Source organism: Mugil cephalus, chromosome 8, assembly GCF_022458985.1.
Source record: "Mugil cephalus isolate CIBA_MC_2020 chromosome 8, CIBA_Mcephalus_1.1, whole genome shotgun sequence".
NCBI classification, from domain to species: domain Eukaryota; kingdom Metazoa; phylum Chordata; class Actinopteri; order Mugiliformes; family Mugilidae; genus Mugil; species Mugil cephalus.
The window spans coordinates 4,384,432-4,399,858 of record NC_061777.1 but is presented as its reverse complement, the minus strand read 5'-3'; the positions used below and the strand labels follow the sequence as shown (position 1 = coordinate 4,399,858).

The 15,427-nt window shown below is 40.2% G+C and overlaps 1 protein-coding gene across 1 annotated transcript in view; it reads right to left on the bottom strand.

Moving 5' to 3' along the window:
* The window catches only part of LOC125012418 (phospholipid-transporting ATPase ID-like), a 43,971-nt gene that overhangs the window by 10,910 nt on the left and 17,634 nt on the right, over window positions 1–15,427 (bottom strand). Inside the window, exons 4-15 of the mRNA XM_047592370.1 lie at window positions 14,008–14,121; window positions 12,982–13,080; window positions 7,624–7,685; window positions 5,987–6,059; window positions 5,173–5,243; window positions 4,937–5,019; window positions 4,554–4,712; window positions 3,819–3,907; window positions 2,823–3,016; window positions 2,523–2,731; window positions 1,736–1,779; window positions 735–900 (exon numbers count right to left, since the gene is read on the bottom strand). Of these exons, the coding sequence (XP_047448326.1) occupies window positions 735–900; window positions 1,736–1,779; window positions 2,523–2,731; window positions 2,823–3,016; window positions 3,819–3,907; window positions 4,554–4,712; window positions 4,937–5,019; window positions 5,173–5,243; window positions 5,987–6,059; window positions 7,624–7,685; window positions 12,982–13,080; window positions 14,008–14,121 (1,363 nt within the window). The remainder of the gene's footprint in view (window positions 1–734; window positions 901–1,735; window positions 1,780–2,522; window positions 2,732–2,822; window positions 3,017–3,818; window positions 3,908–4,553; window positions 4,713–4,936; window positions 5,020–5,172; window positions 5,244–5,986; window positions 6,060–7,623; window positions 7,686–12,981; window positions 13,081–14,007; window positions 14,122–15,427) is intronic.

The following is a 15,427-nucleotide window of genomic DNA, read 5'->3' as shown; positions in this document are numbered from 1 at the left end:
TCAAATTACAAGTCGTTTTGCTTTTTCCTATAATAATGATAAATTTCATAATAAATTCTGGGTAAATCCGACCAAAAAAACAGCTCCACAAAAGAAAGTGGAAAAAGTGGGAGATTGGACTTTAACATAAGAATTAAGTTAATGTTAGTGATGTAGTTGGTTCATTACTGCAGTCTTTCAGGTTTTATATTGTTGTAGAAATTAATAAGTAAAATAACTGGAGACTCTTGATGTAATTTGGAATTAACAATAACAAGTGAAGTGGCTTCAAAAGGCTTTTTATGTGAAACTAATGTTGGCAAGTTGTTTTAGAAAAACCTGATTAAAACTTAAAGTCAAGCTAACGGTTGCAAATGACTTTTTCTTTTATAAGAGAACTTGTAAAATAATCACAGTACAATTTTAAATTCCATATATTCATTATTAATTAAGCCCCAGTACTCTTCCACAGAGTATCTGCGCGTTGAAGGTTTACTTTATTTTAAACATTGCATTTTCAATTTTTTTCTTGAAATTTTGAGTTTTTTTCACAAAGTGCACAGTGGAAAAAAAAGCAGACGACTCAAGAAGAAGAAGAAGAAGAAGAAGAAGAAGAAGAAGACGAAGAAGAAGACCTCTTACTAACTCTCACTGTTTCTCACCCTTGATAGTGTCACTACCACCTCAACCACTTGTGGTTTAACTCGCTGCATCGTCTACGATGCACACGACAATAACACGCAAACCGTCCCCACCTTCTGTCTTTTCCTCGGCCATGACGGTGTGGCAGAGCGCCAGCAGCCTGAAGAAGGAGTGGACCTCGGGGTTCTCCAGCTTCACCGCCTCCACCAGGGAGTGGTCGTGGAATACGAAGCGGGGGTCAGCCAGCGGGTTGAAGGAGAAATCCACCCTGTCTGAGTACTGAGGGAGAAAAGATGGAGGCGACGGTCAGACACCGTCCCAGAGATTCAAAGTTTGTTAAAATGATGTGACGGTCGAGAAACGTCAGCGTTATGTAAGAATTATGTGATTTTTACCAGACAAATGTGAACATTAGTGATAATTAATTGTGCAAAAATCATGCAGTTGAATGGAAGCATGGAGAAGAAGTTGAGGTTGAGATCCAGTCACGATGTCTTTTATTATCTCAGTTTTAATCCTGTTTGGTTTTCGTTGTGATTCCTGTTTCTGATTTGGGTTTTCTGTTTTACTTCCTGAGTTTTCCCTGCTTTGACTGCTGCACTGGTTTCTCCTTGTATCTCATCAACCCCTCAGTTCCTCACTTTTCCCTGCGTTTATGAGTTCTTGTCCAGCTTTTTGTGGATTTGTTTCCACTTTTAGTAAGTTTTCATTACAGCTCTTTAGTCTCCTGCCTCCACTTATGTCAACAAGTAACAAGGACTAATCAAAAAAAGTAAGACCTTCATATAATCACAGCAATAAACACTTGTACATGTATGTTAAACCAGAGATGATACCCTGTCTCCTTTTTGAGTATGTACATTAAACTCTTAATTGTATTTATTTTGCATTTTGCTACAACTATGTTTGTTTGAGAGTCTTGTGTTCTCTTCACTTCCACAATAATTCTTTCAACCATTATCCTTCAAATCCCTCAAATCTCCTGTCTGAGCCCCTGCAACAGCTGTACATTTTAACAAAGGCTAATTTAATAGTTTTAATGGCCCAGATTTAAGGGAAAAAAACTGTCATCTAGATATATCGGCCAGTCTTTCATATGGATAAACACACTCACCTCAGTAGTTTCTAGTCTTTGGCCGCTGTAATCATACACATCACCTGCAGAGAAGAAGAGGAAGATGATTCCAATTCTCAACATAACAAGCATTTACTGACTAAACCTTGTTTCAGGCAAAGGACCCACAAACTAACGAGAGATTAACTACTGTACCACTACATGTGTTCTATATTAAATTCAGCCTAGTGCTATTTATTAATACACGTTATTATTATTATTTTGCATTCAATATTAAGCTATTGAAATAATACACAGGTTCAAATATTCATATTTTTTTAAATTTCAAACGTGCAACAGTAGGTTGGCCGTGCAACTGCTGCAAACATAAACATTCATGTGTCTGTATGAAATTAAAAGATAAATCATTTTAACCAAAGTGACTCATTGTGTCCTGCAGGTGCACTGTTAGCTTCTCTTCTGCTAATATTACACTGTGCTTCTGGGATTTTACCCGGGGACTGAATAGGATCTCGGCCAATTGAGTCAGCGTGTAACATGCGGCCTTGTGATTGGCTCAGTGGAGATGGGGGGCGGGGCCTATTGTGTACAGGAAGCTTAGATTGACAGGTCTGTCGAGGCAGCTCCTGTATCACTGAATGTGTGAAGTGCTGACTGAAAGATAACGTCTTATATGTTGTTTTCATGTTAATGTATATTTAAAGAAATTCAAATTTGTAGGGGAAAATTTTAAATATATAGATAAAAAAATGTCTAATCAACCAAAGATTTTGAAGACCTGTGCTTTAAAATCTAAAACGAACACACTAGAACTCGTCAGTGTTACCGTAGGATTTGCCGTTGATGGAGCACTTGTTGAAGATCATGATGTTCTGCGTGAGCGTTCCCGTTTTGTCGCTGAAGATGTACTTGATTTGTCCGAGCTCCTCGTTCAGCGTGGTGGTGCGAGCCTCGGCGGGGGTGTCGTTCCGGGCGTAGTACATCTTCCTGTCCCAGTCGATGTAGAAGCTGTTTCCCAGCCGGATGAACTCCACGCTGCCGAAGGAAGGCACAGCCCCAGATGTAAAAGAAATGCAAATACAAGGCTATTTAAGTCTGAGTATTAAATCCATTTAATGCGTCTCACCTGACGTAGAGAGATATGGGCACCACGGTGTTGAGGATGATGACGTAAGACCAGAAAGTGAGAAAGGCGGAGAAACCGGCCTCGCTGTCATCGAGCCTCGGCAGGAAGACGTGGAAATCTGAGCCCTCGTTCTTTTCCCACAAGTAGTTTCCTATGGCAAGGATGGTGCACATGAAGGCAAGGAAACCAAAGATCTGCAAGAAGACAATGAAGACGTCCACATTTAACTGTAGTACAGAAATTTCAAGAGTTGATTGAAGGAAAGCTAAAAGAAAAATGCTAAATACGGTCAAAATGACTAAAATTGTCATTTCCTGCCCTGACACTGATGCAACAGTTTTATCCAAACTGCAAATAATCCAAACAATTAACTAATTATAAAAAACGTATGAACGGTTTACTCTCTTGTTTATTCTCGAAGTGAAAATTAGGCCTCAATTTGATTCAAGGGTAATTTACTGATGTTTTCAGAAATGGTAAATGAATCTATTTGGATTTAATCTTTTTTAAAGTTTTTGTTTTATAATATCTGAAGAAAGTAATTCCCATTAGTGTCATTGTTTTATTACGCCTTAGATCAGTCACTCAACATTAGCTCAGTAACTTGTAGCCTCGTAGCTCGTGGAGGCAGTTAACAGTCGGTTGGTAGTTGCATTTTAAGGCAGCATTTACCTTATTCTGTTCACTGTATGTAGAGCATGTGACCAAAAAATGGCACAGCGGAAATTAACTGGAGCTTAAAAAAACATCAGTCTAAAAACAGAACACATCACAAACCTTTCCTTAGGTTCAACGGCAGAGATCAGCTTCATTAAAAAAAATATTCAGTCCTCAGACCAACCAACTTATCATTTGTGATCATAAGGTTGTGGATGATCACATTTAATTGGGTTCCTTTTTCGGTTTCTAGTTTGACTTAGCAGTAAGAATTGTGTAAAACTGATGAACTGAAACTGGTTGGATGAATCGGGTCAAATAAATAAGGAGGAGACTCACACAGAGGACGAGGACGTTCATCAGACGGTCGATACTGGTCCTCTTAAACGTCGTCTTCCCACAGTTTTGCATCAGTTTTGTCTCTGGACCTGCAGAAAGAGAAACAGGAGACTTTATTTGGGAAAGAAAGGGACAACGCACATTAATGTGCAGTACAATGTACATGTAAATGTGCCAGATTATAGCCTGGATGCTAGTTTCCATCGTCAGTCCCTAGTCCCCTTGTGAGAAATGTAGCATTAGTGCAGAATATTAATAAAAGGAAAGAAAAAGAGAGAAATCTTTAGAAAGTTAACAGTGATATAGAAGAAACCTGTGAGCACACAATGTGCTAACATACATGATCACATATGAGATTAAGTCTAAGTCTTCAGATGCTTATGATGAGGGTATGCATGTGACGTCTCCATGGTTACGGCCACTGAGCGGCACAAAGTGATGGTTGAACATGGAGATTAGCAGCATTAGTTTGAATCATAGGCTTTAATCGTGTCTAAATTGTAAAATTCATTAAAAAAAGGTGAAGAACCAAAAGACCAAACAAAGTTCTTCTAAACTGAGCTTCATTCGTGACGTCTCTAGTGGACCAAGCAGTTGGCCTGTGTTTGACACAGGTTTTACCTGGCGGTGGCGCTAAGCCATGCAAAGCTTTATATGTTAAACAGGCAGGTGTGAATTTCCTGAAATGATAAGTGTAAGAATTTTCAACGCTCTTTCTGGAAGCGTCTCCCAGACCTGCGAACAGCACCACCCCGAAGCACCACTCGGTGTTCCTCAGGGTGCAGCCTCGCAGCAGGATTTTCTCGTTGTCCAGCGAATACTTCTGCCCGGCGACAGTCAGCGTTCCTTTGAAGCGGTCCAGGCGGTTGTTGGGAGGTTCGCAGCGCACCTCGCCTGGAGGAGAGAAGAGACACAGGCAGGGGTTGAGACGTCTGCTCTGCTGGCAGATGTTTCGGATTGTTGATACATTCGGTGCTTTCGGTGAGTAATCACTGCAGCATTCCTGGGAAAAAAACTCTGAAGCTGAAGAAACAAAAGTTAAATCAAGCTGCAAAATAACACGGAAGACGTGTGATTGGGATATTTGTGTGTACATATTCTGCTGGCTAACGTCTTACCATTAAAGTCTGACAGTTTCTCAATGTCATCTCCCAGGTCTCCTGTCACGGGCAGGGCCTGTCTCACCTTCAGGTTCGTCTCTCTGCGTTAGACAATAGAAAACGACAAAGAGGAAGAGGAAGGGGGAAGTCAGAGAAAGTGGCGGCGACATAGAAGCGGAGGAGTTGATAAAAATAGTGCGTTGAAGGAGGAGGAAGAGGAGATGAAGCGGGTGCAGATGAACTACGAAACCAACCCGTCCAGCTCTGCTGTCTCTATGTAGACGAGGTTGAGTGGTTCGCTGCTGGAGAGCAACAAGAGGTCGGCCTGAAATCACAAAGGCATTCAGCACAATGTTAGGCAGATTTAAATAGAAGCAAGTCTGGGATCAGGTTATTAGAGACAATCACAGTACTTTACTGGTCATTAAAGTTGCTCTAATAATAAATGCTACTGCTAAGGTGTTAAAGTTATTCTTAAAGTTAAGTAGTAGATAGTAGGAAAAAAAACTAATATTATTGCATCCTGGTCACTATGATACATAAAGTGTAAGGGTGGAAGAAACTGAAATGTTTTGAATGTCTGAGGAGTTAAACACTGACCAGGCATAACATTATGACCACCTTCCTAATATTGTGCAGGTCGCCCTTGTGCCTCCGTGTCTGGAAATGTTGTTAGTGCGGACCTTTGAGGGAATTATCCCAGTGTTTTTGTGGGTGTGTCAGGCTGCATCCTTTTGGACATGGCTGCTGCCATCAAGCAGTGTTATTGCTATGGTGTGGGGGGGTCTGGTCTGGTCTGGTCTAGGAGGATCCTACATGTCTAAGTAACATCCTCACGAATGAATTCCAGTCTCCTGTCAGTGGTCATAATGTTGTGGCTGACTGGTGTAGAGTGTGATGGCCACATGCAGGAATGACCTCCCTTGGTGATCTGCAGTGCATCTGGGTTGTGTGTTGCAATAATAACACAATATCTCCTTTTAAAGCTTCTACATTATAAACCATAATGTGTATATAATCTTTGCCTCGTACTAAATATGTCAAAAACGCTTTTAACCGTCTACTCACCGTGACAAACTGGTTGTTCTCCAGCTTGATGATGTCTCCTACCTGGACGTCCATCCATTTCTCGTTCCGCAGTCTAAAGGAAAGGAAGCAGGCTGGTGAGTGCATGTTTGGAAAGTGTGTGTGTGTGTGTGTTTGTATAACTCACAGTAGATCTGCAGGGATCATTTTTCCCTTTTCCTTTTGAAAGGAAACAGCCCGAGGGACCATAAATAAGCCCCGAACACCAAGGTCATCCTAATATTAGTGACTGCACTGTTCCTGCCGGTTTCCTGTATTATCTGTTTCTCTGTGCCAATAATAGCGAGACACTTTTTAAAGCTTGTCTGGAATACGTTTGCTTTACAGGGTTTTCCATTGCACGTTTAACTTCACACTGACGTAGTCATCGTTTACTTGTTCCTTACTCTGGTATGAAAATGCTCGTGGATAATGTGCTGGGTGTTTGCAAGAAACACAAGGTTGTTTTAAGACATATTAGAGAAATGAGGCGATGATAAAGAGAATATTGACCAGAGGTCTGAGTGAAAAGTATAAAGAAGACTTCAACTGCATGACCTCCACAACATGGAGAATATGAGTCCAGCAGATGTTTGCCACTCCCAAGAGATGCCAGATCTAGCGCTCCGTACGTATTTAACAAAAGAAGACATCATGTCAAAGGGAAGTAAACATCTCCTGATCCTGCAGCTGCTTCCTAGAGTGCACTAAGGAGCCAGCATCAAGGAGGAATAAACAGGGGGCACATGCATGCAAATATTTCCGTATGGTGCAATGTGCACATCTAAAAATACAAATGCTGAGGTCATGTCCTTTGAGCACTCTGCAAAATACTCTCACTGGGCACTGAATAATTGATTTTGTCTTGAATTCGTTTGATTTTGGATTAAAACTGCATTTCCATTAGACGTGATACATGTCTAAGTAACATCCACATGAATGAATGACAAGTCCATAAGTTTCCCAGCACAAGAATGTCAGTGGTCCTAATGTTGTGGCTGATTGGTGTGGTTGGTGTTGCTATAGTGTGGTGGTGTCTGATCTGGTCTAGGTGGGTGCTACATGTCTAAGGAACATCCACACAAATGAATGAATGGCAGGTCTAAAAGTTTCCCCACCAGAACGTAAAATTGCCACAAAATGGTTAATGTCATTTTTACTTCTCCTGTCAGTGGTCATAATGTTGTGGCTGACTGGTGTATAACTGAAATGTGGAGACAGGTTCTGAAACAGTAATTAGACCCTCACGTGAAGTCCAGGTCAATACTCTGATACTTCTTTTGTATATTTTTGTTGCAGATTCCTGTATTTTGCCCCGCCTGTTATGTCTCCATCTTTCTAATCCAGCCACAGGAAGCAGCTGCAGAGCCCTGGTCGGCTCTTGTTTTGTATCCTGTTGATGTTGATCCTGATGTCTGCTATTCCAGATATGCGTGGCATACCCGATGTCTACGAGGGCATTTGATAAGCACGTGAGCTCGGCTGCACCTTCAACCAAATGCTATGACATAAAGGTAAAAGATACCCAAGATACTTCCCTGAGGAACACCCACATGTGCAGAAACGACAACAAACCCTCAATGGCGCTTCTATTAACTGACAAAAAACAGAGGTGTATTTCCAACCAGAAACAAACTTACTTTCTGTCAATAAGGACTTCAACCTTTCTGTTGTTCACTTGATTGTCACTCCTGTGGCGATTCTGTAAAACAGAAACACAAGGCAAGTCATTACAAGTCACGAGAAACTCAAATTGTCCTCTCATTATTAGATTTGACAAAAAGTCCCGTGAAACTAATTTCACAGTGTGGGAAATGTAGGATGCCGGTCATGAATTAAACTTCTGACCCTATGGTAAACCTCTACTTCCTTTGAAAATATAATTATGCTACTTTTGTCATTTTGTCTAGTTTCTGATCACTATTTATTTTCATGCAAGAGACAGACAGGCGTCGTAAGAGGAACAGTCATGTTCCACGTGTCATATGGTCTGATAATCCGAGATGTAAGGCCTGAACCAAACAACCTATTTATTGTTTATTGTAAAAATTAAGCAATGCCAAAGATCATATGAAGCAGAGGTGTCACGTATGTGAATTTGCAAAGACGACAACTACTACAAGTGTTTGCGAAAACTACATTAACAACATTTACTGCACATTTACAATGTAATTAACGGCTATTATTACTTTCTCCACTGTTTTATTCAGGAGTAGTGGACAAAACACAACATCCAAAACTAAACAAGTGTGTTCTTTAGAAATTTGAGGTTGTTTATATGAGAATAGGTCACATTTACAGAACTGAAATGAAATGAAATGGGTTTGACGCCACATAGTATATAAAAGAAGTTTAAACAGGTCCCCTGTTTGTTAAAACCAAGCCGCTTGCCAACACAAGTTGCCAAAATCTTCAAAAATTCTTTAACTTACAAGTCATGTACTCTGGCACTTGCATATTATGTATAACTTTTGTCAAAAAAGTAAAAATTATCACTCTAAAAAAAACAGGTGTCGTACACTATAGTACACCGCATTTTATATTTGCATAATATTTCTGAATAAGAACGAGGATCGTGAGTTAAATTCTTTGGCTTGACAGTTGTATTTTGTTTATGCAAATATTTTTGTCAATTATTTAGAAATAAATATTGACTTCTTCCATAGACCAGGGATCCAGACCAGAGCCAATTGGAGTGGCCCACTTAACAAGCCCAGACAATCTCTCTAAACACCAGTTTTTCTAAAAAAATAACTTTCCTATCACATATCCATATTTAAAGGTTGGCATTCTAATTACATTCAATATATACAATAATATAATATTAGGCATCTGTCTGAACCAGCTTCAAGCTAGCTAACTGATAGCACGCTATGGAAAGCCATTCAGTGATGGGGAGTTCATTAACAAGTGTTGGACAAGAAAACTAGACTACGCTGCCCTCCCAAATGAGTCTGTGGCAAACATGTTATATAATCTGACTAGATGTAAAGTATGTATTTACAAGCTCTAAAACATTAATAAGATGGTGCCACTTTGTTCTGATTGGTTAAATGAAGCATTTTATTTTCTACCATTTTTTATCAGTTCCTCTAATGACCACTAGATGGTGGTTCCAAATGCAAGTCAAAATCCATTGACATCTATTTTTAAAATGTGCAATTTTACTGCAGAAATGACCACATTTACAAGATGTTGCTAAAGAACAGATTTGCTCTCTTTATCTAATTTCTTTATTCTGCCTAGTTTTCAACTTCTTCACTCTTTTTTTAAATTAGCCAAGTGTTGGGCAGAAATAGGAGATAAAGAGATCATAGACAGTAGCATATAGAGTAGTAGTAGTCAGTATAAATATGGACTGCTCCTCTAAAGTGAAGCCAAAGCAAGTAGAGCTCCCCCTGGTGGCTGGAGGCTGCAGTAAAGGTCATACCCCATCCATGTTTGTGGATGGGACTTGAACCAAGCTAAAACATGAAAGTTACATGTCAATTACATTTCTTTTCTTTCCGTCGTTTTAGGTAGTTAATAAAATACTGATGTATATTCAAGTCGGCATTTTTCTGAAAAATGTTGGCGTACAGCACAGGACGTAATCTCAGGTTTGTTCACCCTGAAGCTGGCCGCCTTAGATAAGGGTGTGAAGTGTTGAAAGACAGAAACACCCCCTGAATCAAAGTGTACACTACTGATGATGTGTCCCGGAGCTGACGTCCTCCCCTGTCTGGGATACTCCTCCCATGCCACTCTTCACATCAAGGCAAATCACAAGTGAATACATACCATCTATTGGCATTAACGGACAAGCTTAACATCATGTCCCATGCTTCATGACTCTTCCAGAACAAAATTACACTGGCAAGCACTCACAATGCAAGAGACATGTCTACGAAATCTGGTAAGACTGAAAGCAACACATAAGCCCAATATGCAGAAGTATTGTTCTCTGCGAAAAAAAAACAAAAAAAAAATAGTTCCTTATCCAGAAAAAGTCCCCTCTCTCCCTCAAACTGGGTTTTAGTTAAACATTTCCGAATGAAACAATGATCAACTTTGGGCTCTGTCCCGTAAGAATTCTGAAACACAATAAGCACCTTTATCACGAAGCCAGGGGAGAGATCTGATGAACGTATTTAGGGCGTGACTAGCGTTCTCATGAAAATGAGTCAGTGCTATCAAACAGCTGTTTCTTTTACCCTCTACACCGTGTCACTGCGGGTTCCAAAGGATAAACATTGACGAAAAAACTCAACAAGTGACTCGTGGATGAAGGTGGTAGAAATGCCACGGCTGCTTTCCCAACACTAACAGCAGATACTGCAGCCTTTGTTTTGAAAGGTCGATCAACCTCGCCATACATGGTCACCTGGCACGCTTAGGTTATATCAGGCCTGGAGCTGTGACACCACCAAGGTAACAGAAGTGTTAGCATTAAAAAAAAAAAAAAAACTTCCTATTTCCTCTCTTGAAGCTGATGTTTAACCCATTGCAGGTTTCATTTTCTCTCGGTGGTTTGGCATTAGCGTCGTTGTGTGCCAGCCACACACTTATGCCTACACCCAGAGTGCAACCTTATTTCCCTTTCATTGTTTAACGGGTACATTTAGTTCTGCATTAAACAACAGAAACGACTACTCCCTGGCGAACTGATGCAGCTCCCGTAGTTCAGCTGTGTTAGTAGGTGCGAGCACAGTGAGACAGGAACTTAGCATTTTGTTATATATCTACCACAACCTGGACGATTTAGAAACTAAATAAGAACATTTCCGCAAAAACTGAGAGTCGAAAACATCGAGTTGAGCCTTGATGGTTTCTACTTTGACAAAATTGGGTGACGCCCAGATAAAGGGAGATAGAAAGGGATGTTTTTTTTCTTTGTAGGTTCACGTTGAACCACAGCGTTTGGCTCAGAGACTGTCACTGTTGTAGAAGTTTCATACTCATGAATCTCAATATAGCAACTGTCACTTTTGTGCGATTTTGGGGCCATGAGATCGTTCTCATAGATGCTTTAGAAGATTTATTTTCAAACTGCAGGCTGCAATGCAGTCTGAATGGGTTTAAGGTGGGCTTTCGTCATATACACGCCGATCAGCCACAACATTAAAAACACTGACAGGTGAATAAGTGAACAACGTTGATCATCTTGTGACAATTCAGTGTTCGGCTGGGAAACTTTTAGACCTGGCATTCATTGGTGTGGATGTTACTTAGACATGTAGCACCCACCTAGACCAGACACCCCCACCCAATAGCAATGACACTGTCTTTGCAGCATCTCGCTTTTATCATTTGCTTGTGGCTTCGTCCACTAGAAGGAGTTCACTTGGGGAGGCGGCCGTAAGCAAAACAAAACCCCACGTACTGGTGTTAAAACAAAACCCTTCGGCAAGTCCATGTGGGCGGGGACTGAGATGAACTCCTCAACTTTGAGGCGATGTGACTGAGGTCAGCGTGACTCAAAGATGACAGAACCACAGAGTTCCCCAAATATTTACAGGAAAGACACAGTGTGCACACAAAAAAAAAACTGCAACAAGCAGATAGCAAGTTTGAAGCAGTGTAAGTAGTAAGTGCTTGTTCAGTCCACAAGCGATACTTTGGATTTGGACTGTGTTAGCTCGGTTAGCAACCAGCTACATAGCGATGGGTGACGAGCAAATCTCTTTATATGCAGACACGTGTTTACTGAGCTCTCAGGGTCACCTTACGCCCAGTATCACACGACTATTAAGTTTATCTACAAGGTGGAGTTTCATCTTGAGCTCATACCTTAAACCTAACAACGCTGCGACACTTTGACCTTAGACATTCAAACAGGACAATGTTTTCGTCACGTCTGGAGTCGGTTGTTACACATGACTGTGCAGCAGAGGTCATTGTGAATTTTCTCACAGTGAATGTTCTCCTTTTTGTTTTTTCAAGACTCTCCAAACTTTTGCAATCGTTGTGTGAGACACATCATTTTGAAAACTGCTGATTTGAGTCATGCAAACAACAAAAAGAAAAAAAATGTTTGTTTTTTTCAGATGAAAACGGTTAATAGTCAGGATCTGGACTGGCTTCAAAAGACGTAAATCAACGAATGAACTGGCAAGTGAAGCATGCATTTTGATGCAAATCTACAGCAGGTTCAGATGCAAATATAAAAATATAATAAACTAAATAATGATTAAAATTATTTCGGGTGTATGCCGTCACTTGTCTAATGATGCAACTTCACCAGCAACATGAATGTAACTTTCTCACAGTCTAGATTAAGATGCTGCTACGTTGACTATTAGATAAAACATAGCACATTTACGTATTTGTAGAGCAGTTACTTGGAAAAAAGTACCTACTAAATGGGACGTGACCAGTATTAAAATCTCCTGAACTTAAAAATACAGACACAGGAAGCACATTATGACATTTGCAAGTGCACAAATGTTAATTAGGGGCCTTTACGTGTTACGGTAGGTGGATTTTGTGACAGCTAAGATAGCATAGCTGTTTGTTGTCGTTTTTTTTTTTTTTACTCAAGGTGCTTTGTTGCACGTTTTTGCTCATCAACCACAACAGTCTACTACACAGTTCCCTCAGCAGATAGGAGGTAGGAAGAAGCCATTCAAAGTTGACTTAGGAAATAAGGATAACTAAGAATAACTTCATTGAGCCTCAGTATGTGATGTTCAAAAGGTCTTTAGATATGGAAGACATAATGGTTGCATTTGTAGGAGGAGTCGTGGACGTAACACAGCACTGACACCCAGAACTAAACAGCAATGTGCCGAAGAAATAAGATATTGGGATAGATGTGCTTGTTCTTCTTTGTACTAAGGTTATTTATACGTTATTACGCTTTTTTTTCCCACTGGTCCGGCCATCCTGAGATCAAATTGGGCTGTATGTGACATCCCTCTTTTAGATTCATTCATTCATTTTCTGTAACCTCTTGTCCTCCTGGAAGGTCATGGGGATTGTTTATACTAAATGAAATAATTAAAATAAAATGCGCTTACGATGTCATCTGTCGCATCCTTGGCAGCAGTGACTGACAGCACGAGGACCAGAGGCACAACGGTGGTGAACCAGGACAGAGAGGAGATCTGAGGAATCACCTGTAAAAGCACAAACACAGGCAGCTCTTCAGTTTTCTTCAGGTTAAGTTCGTATTTATTCATCATTTGGTCATCACTTACGTAGCGTGACATTTAGTTAAAGTGGCTCAAAATGGAAAATGACTTGCAGGAAAATGACGTGCAGCGGGCGGGCGTATCTTCAGAGACATAGTTTGAAGATAAGGGGTGATATCAGACTTAAATAGAGTTGAAGTTTATGCTCGTCATTGTCTGCTGAGACCATGATCTGTTTGATTTACAGTGAATCCAGCTGAAATTCCTTTGGCTTCTGTTTATTACAAGTCCAAACAGCACGTCCTTAGTCCCCTCCCCCCCTCAGTCAGACTCGAGATGCATAAACCGTCCAGACTACACACGAATGTTGTTGTCTCTCGCTCGTTTTCTGTCGCTACGTGCAGAGCGGTCGCTGTAGGCAACCTTTGCGAATGTTTTGCAAATGATGAGGCAATTTCCTGTACTGGATATGACACTTCCTTAAATCTCTTTGCACTAGACTTGGCCATATCCGGTTTCAGTTACTATGAGGCTTCTGTGTGGATTGCACATCTGTTAACGTATGTGACAGTGATTCTCACATGAAATAGACTTAGTTTCCCAAGACACATGTTACTTGGTTAAATTTAGATTTTCTTATAATATCTACACTGGGTTAAGCTATCGTGACTATATATATTAAAATACGTGATTATAAGACTGGATCAATAAATAATAAAATATAAACTTTCTCTTCCTGATTCCTCCTGTGCACTGACTAAAGAATATGTTATTTCCCAGAGATGGAAATGCATGTTGTGGGCTGCAAGGTTTTCTTTTCATCTTGGTTTCTGTGAAGTCTGAAACCTTGATTTGCATAAAATGCGAAACGACGGTCGAAGGTGAAGGGTCAAACGTGACTTCAGGCCTCACCTGGAGCACGAGCAGGAACAGGAAGTAGGCGTTCGCGATCCTCTGGAACTGCTCGAAGAGGTTGAGAGGTAGGAAGGTGAAGAAGTTGTACTTGGAGGTCTTGATGGCGTTTGTCTGAGAAAAAAAAAGAGAAAGCGAGGGAAACGGTGTCAAATCAACATGATCAGATGTAAAGATGCATTTTTTTTAATCGTTTTACTTATTTATTCTAAGGTTGATTCTTACACTTATAAGATGGTGCAGCTGCAAATATTCCTAATCTAGTCTTTGGGTCATTTGTGGGCTTAATTTCTCTAATCTGCCCTTGGCTAATTAGATCCAACTGAGAAGACATGGCTCTCAACTGTACACCAATCAGGCATAACATTATGACCACCATCCTTATATTGTGTAGGTCTCTCTTGTGCCTCCATAACAGTTGTGACTCATTAGAGAATGGACATTGGGTCTTCTGATGGTGTCCTGCAGTGTTAAGAAGCATTATGAAGCAAGTAAACATAAGAAAGCGAACAACTTGAGGTGAAGTCAATGAGACAATTATTTTAAAATATTTTTTTTTGCACTATATTTTATTCTGGATGCAAATATTAAAATGCTTCTTCTCCTTCTTTTTGTTAAATTTGTGTATTTTTACTGAATCGACACGAGTACTAACATCAGCACCACCAGTCAAAATGCACTGAATATTGTCTGTTGATGCTTCAGGAGATGATCTTTACCGTTTACTGGTATGGTAAATGTTGATTTATGTCCTTTTTTAAGGTTGTTTCTAATATTAAGTCAAAATGGAATGTGAAAATAAGAATGATAAAAAAGCGTGTTTTAAATTTAAGCACATTTCTGAGTACATTACAGTATTCTGGTGCTTCATGGAGAGATCAGAGCTGAGGTCAGAGTAAAACAGCTCAGATCATTTCCTCTGAAAACTTCTAAATGGATCGGCATCTGCAGACTCCAAAATGTGAATCTGAGAATCTTTAAAGATACCAAATAAGGGGAAGAAAGAAGCTCAGATAATACCCTCTGGGAATTCATTTGTTGACGTCTCTGAATTATATCTGTCATGAAACCCTTCCTCGGGTAGAAAGGGGGAACTTTCTACATGAGTTCAGATGCTTCAGAGCGTGATCCAGCAGGTGGATCTTATCAAAGCTCCTCCGGCCCATCCAGACCGTCCAGACTCCCATGTCACGTTATCGCTGTGACTGTTCACTAATAACACCGCCCACACACAGACTCTCTGTCCTCTCTGTAAATGTTTGAATACATAAGCGGGAGGAAATTGTTTACTTCTAACAGATGAATCCCCTCTGTGCTGTACGGAGGATCAGAGCAGCCAAAATAAAAATGAAAACGCTAAATTAAGATAGTTTTGTGTGGTCAAAGTCTTCTAAATACTAAAATATAGAACAAAACATAC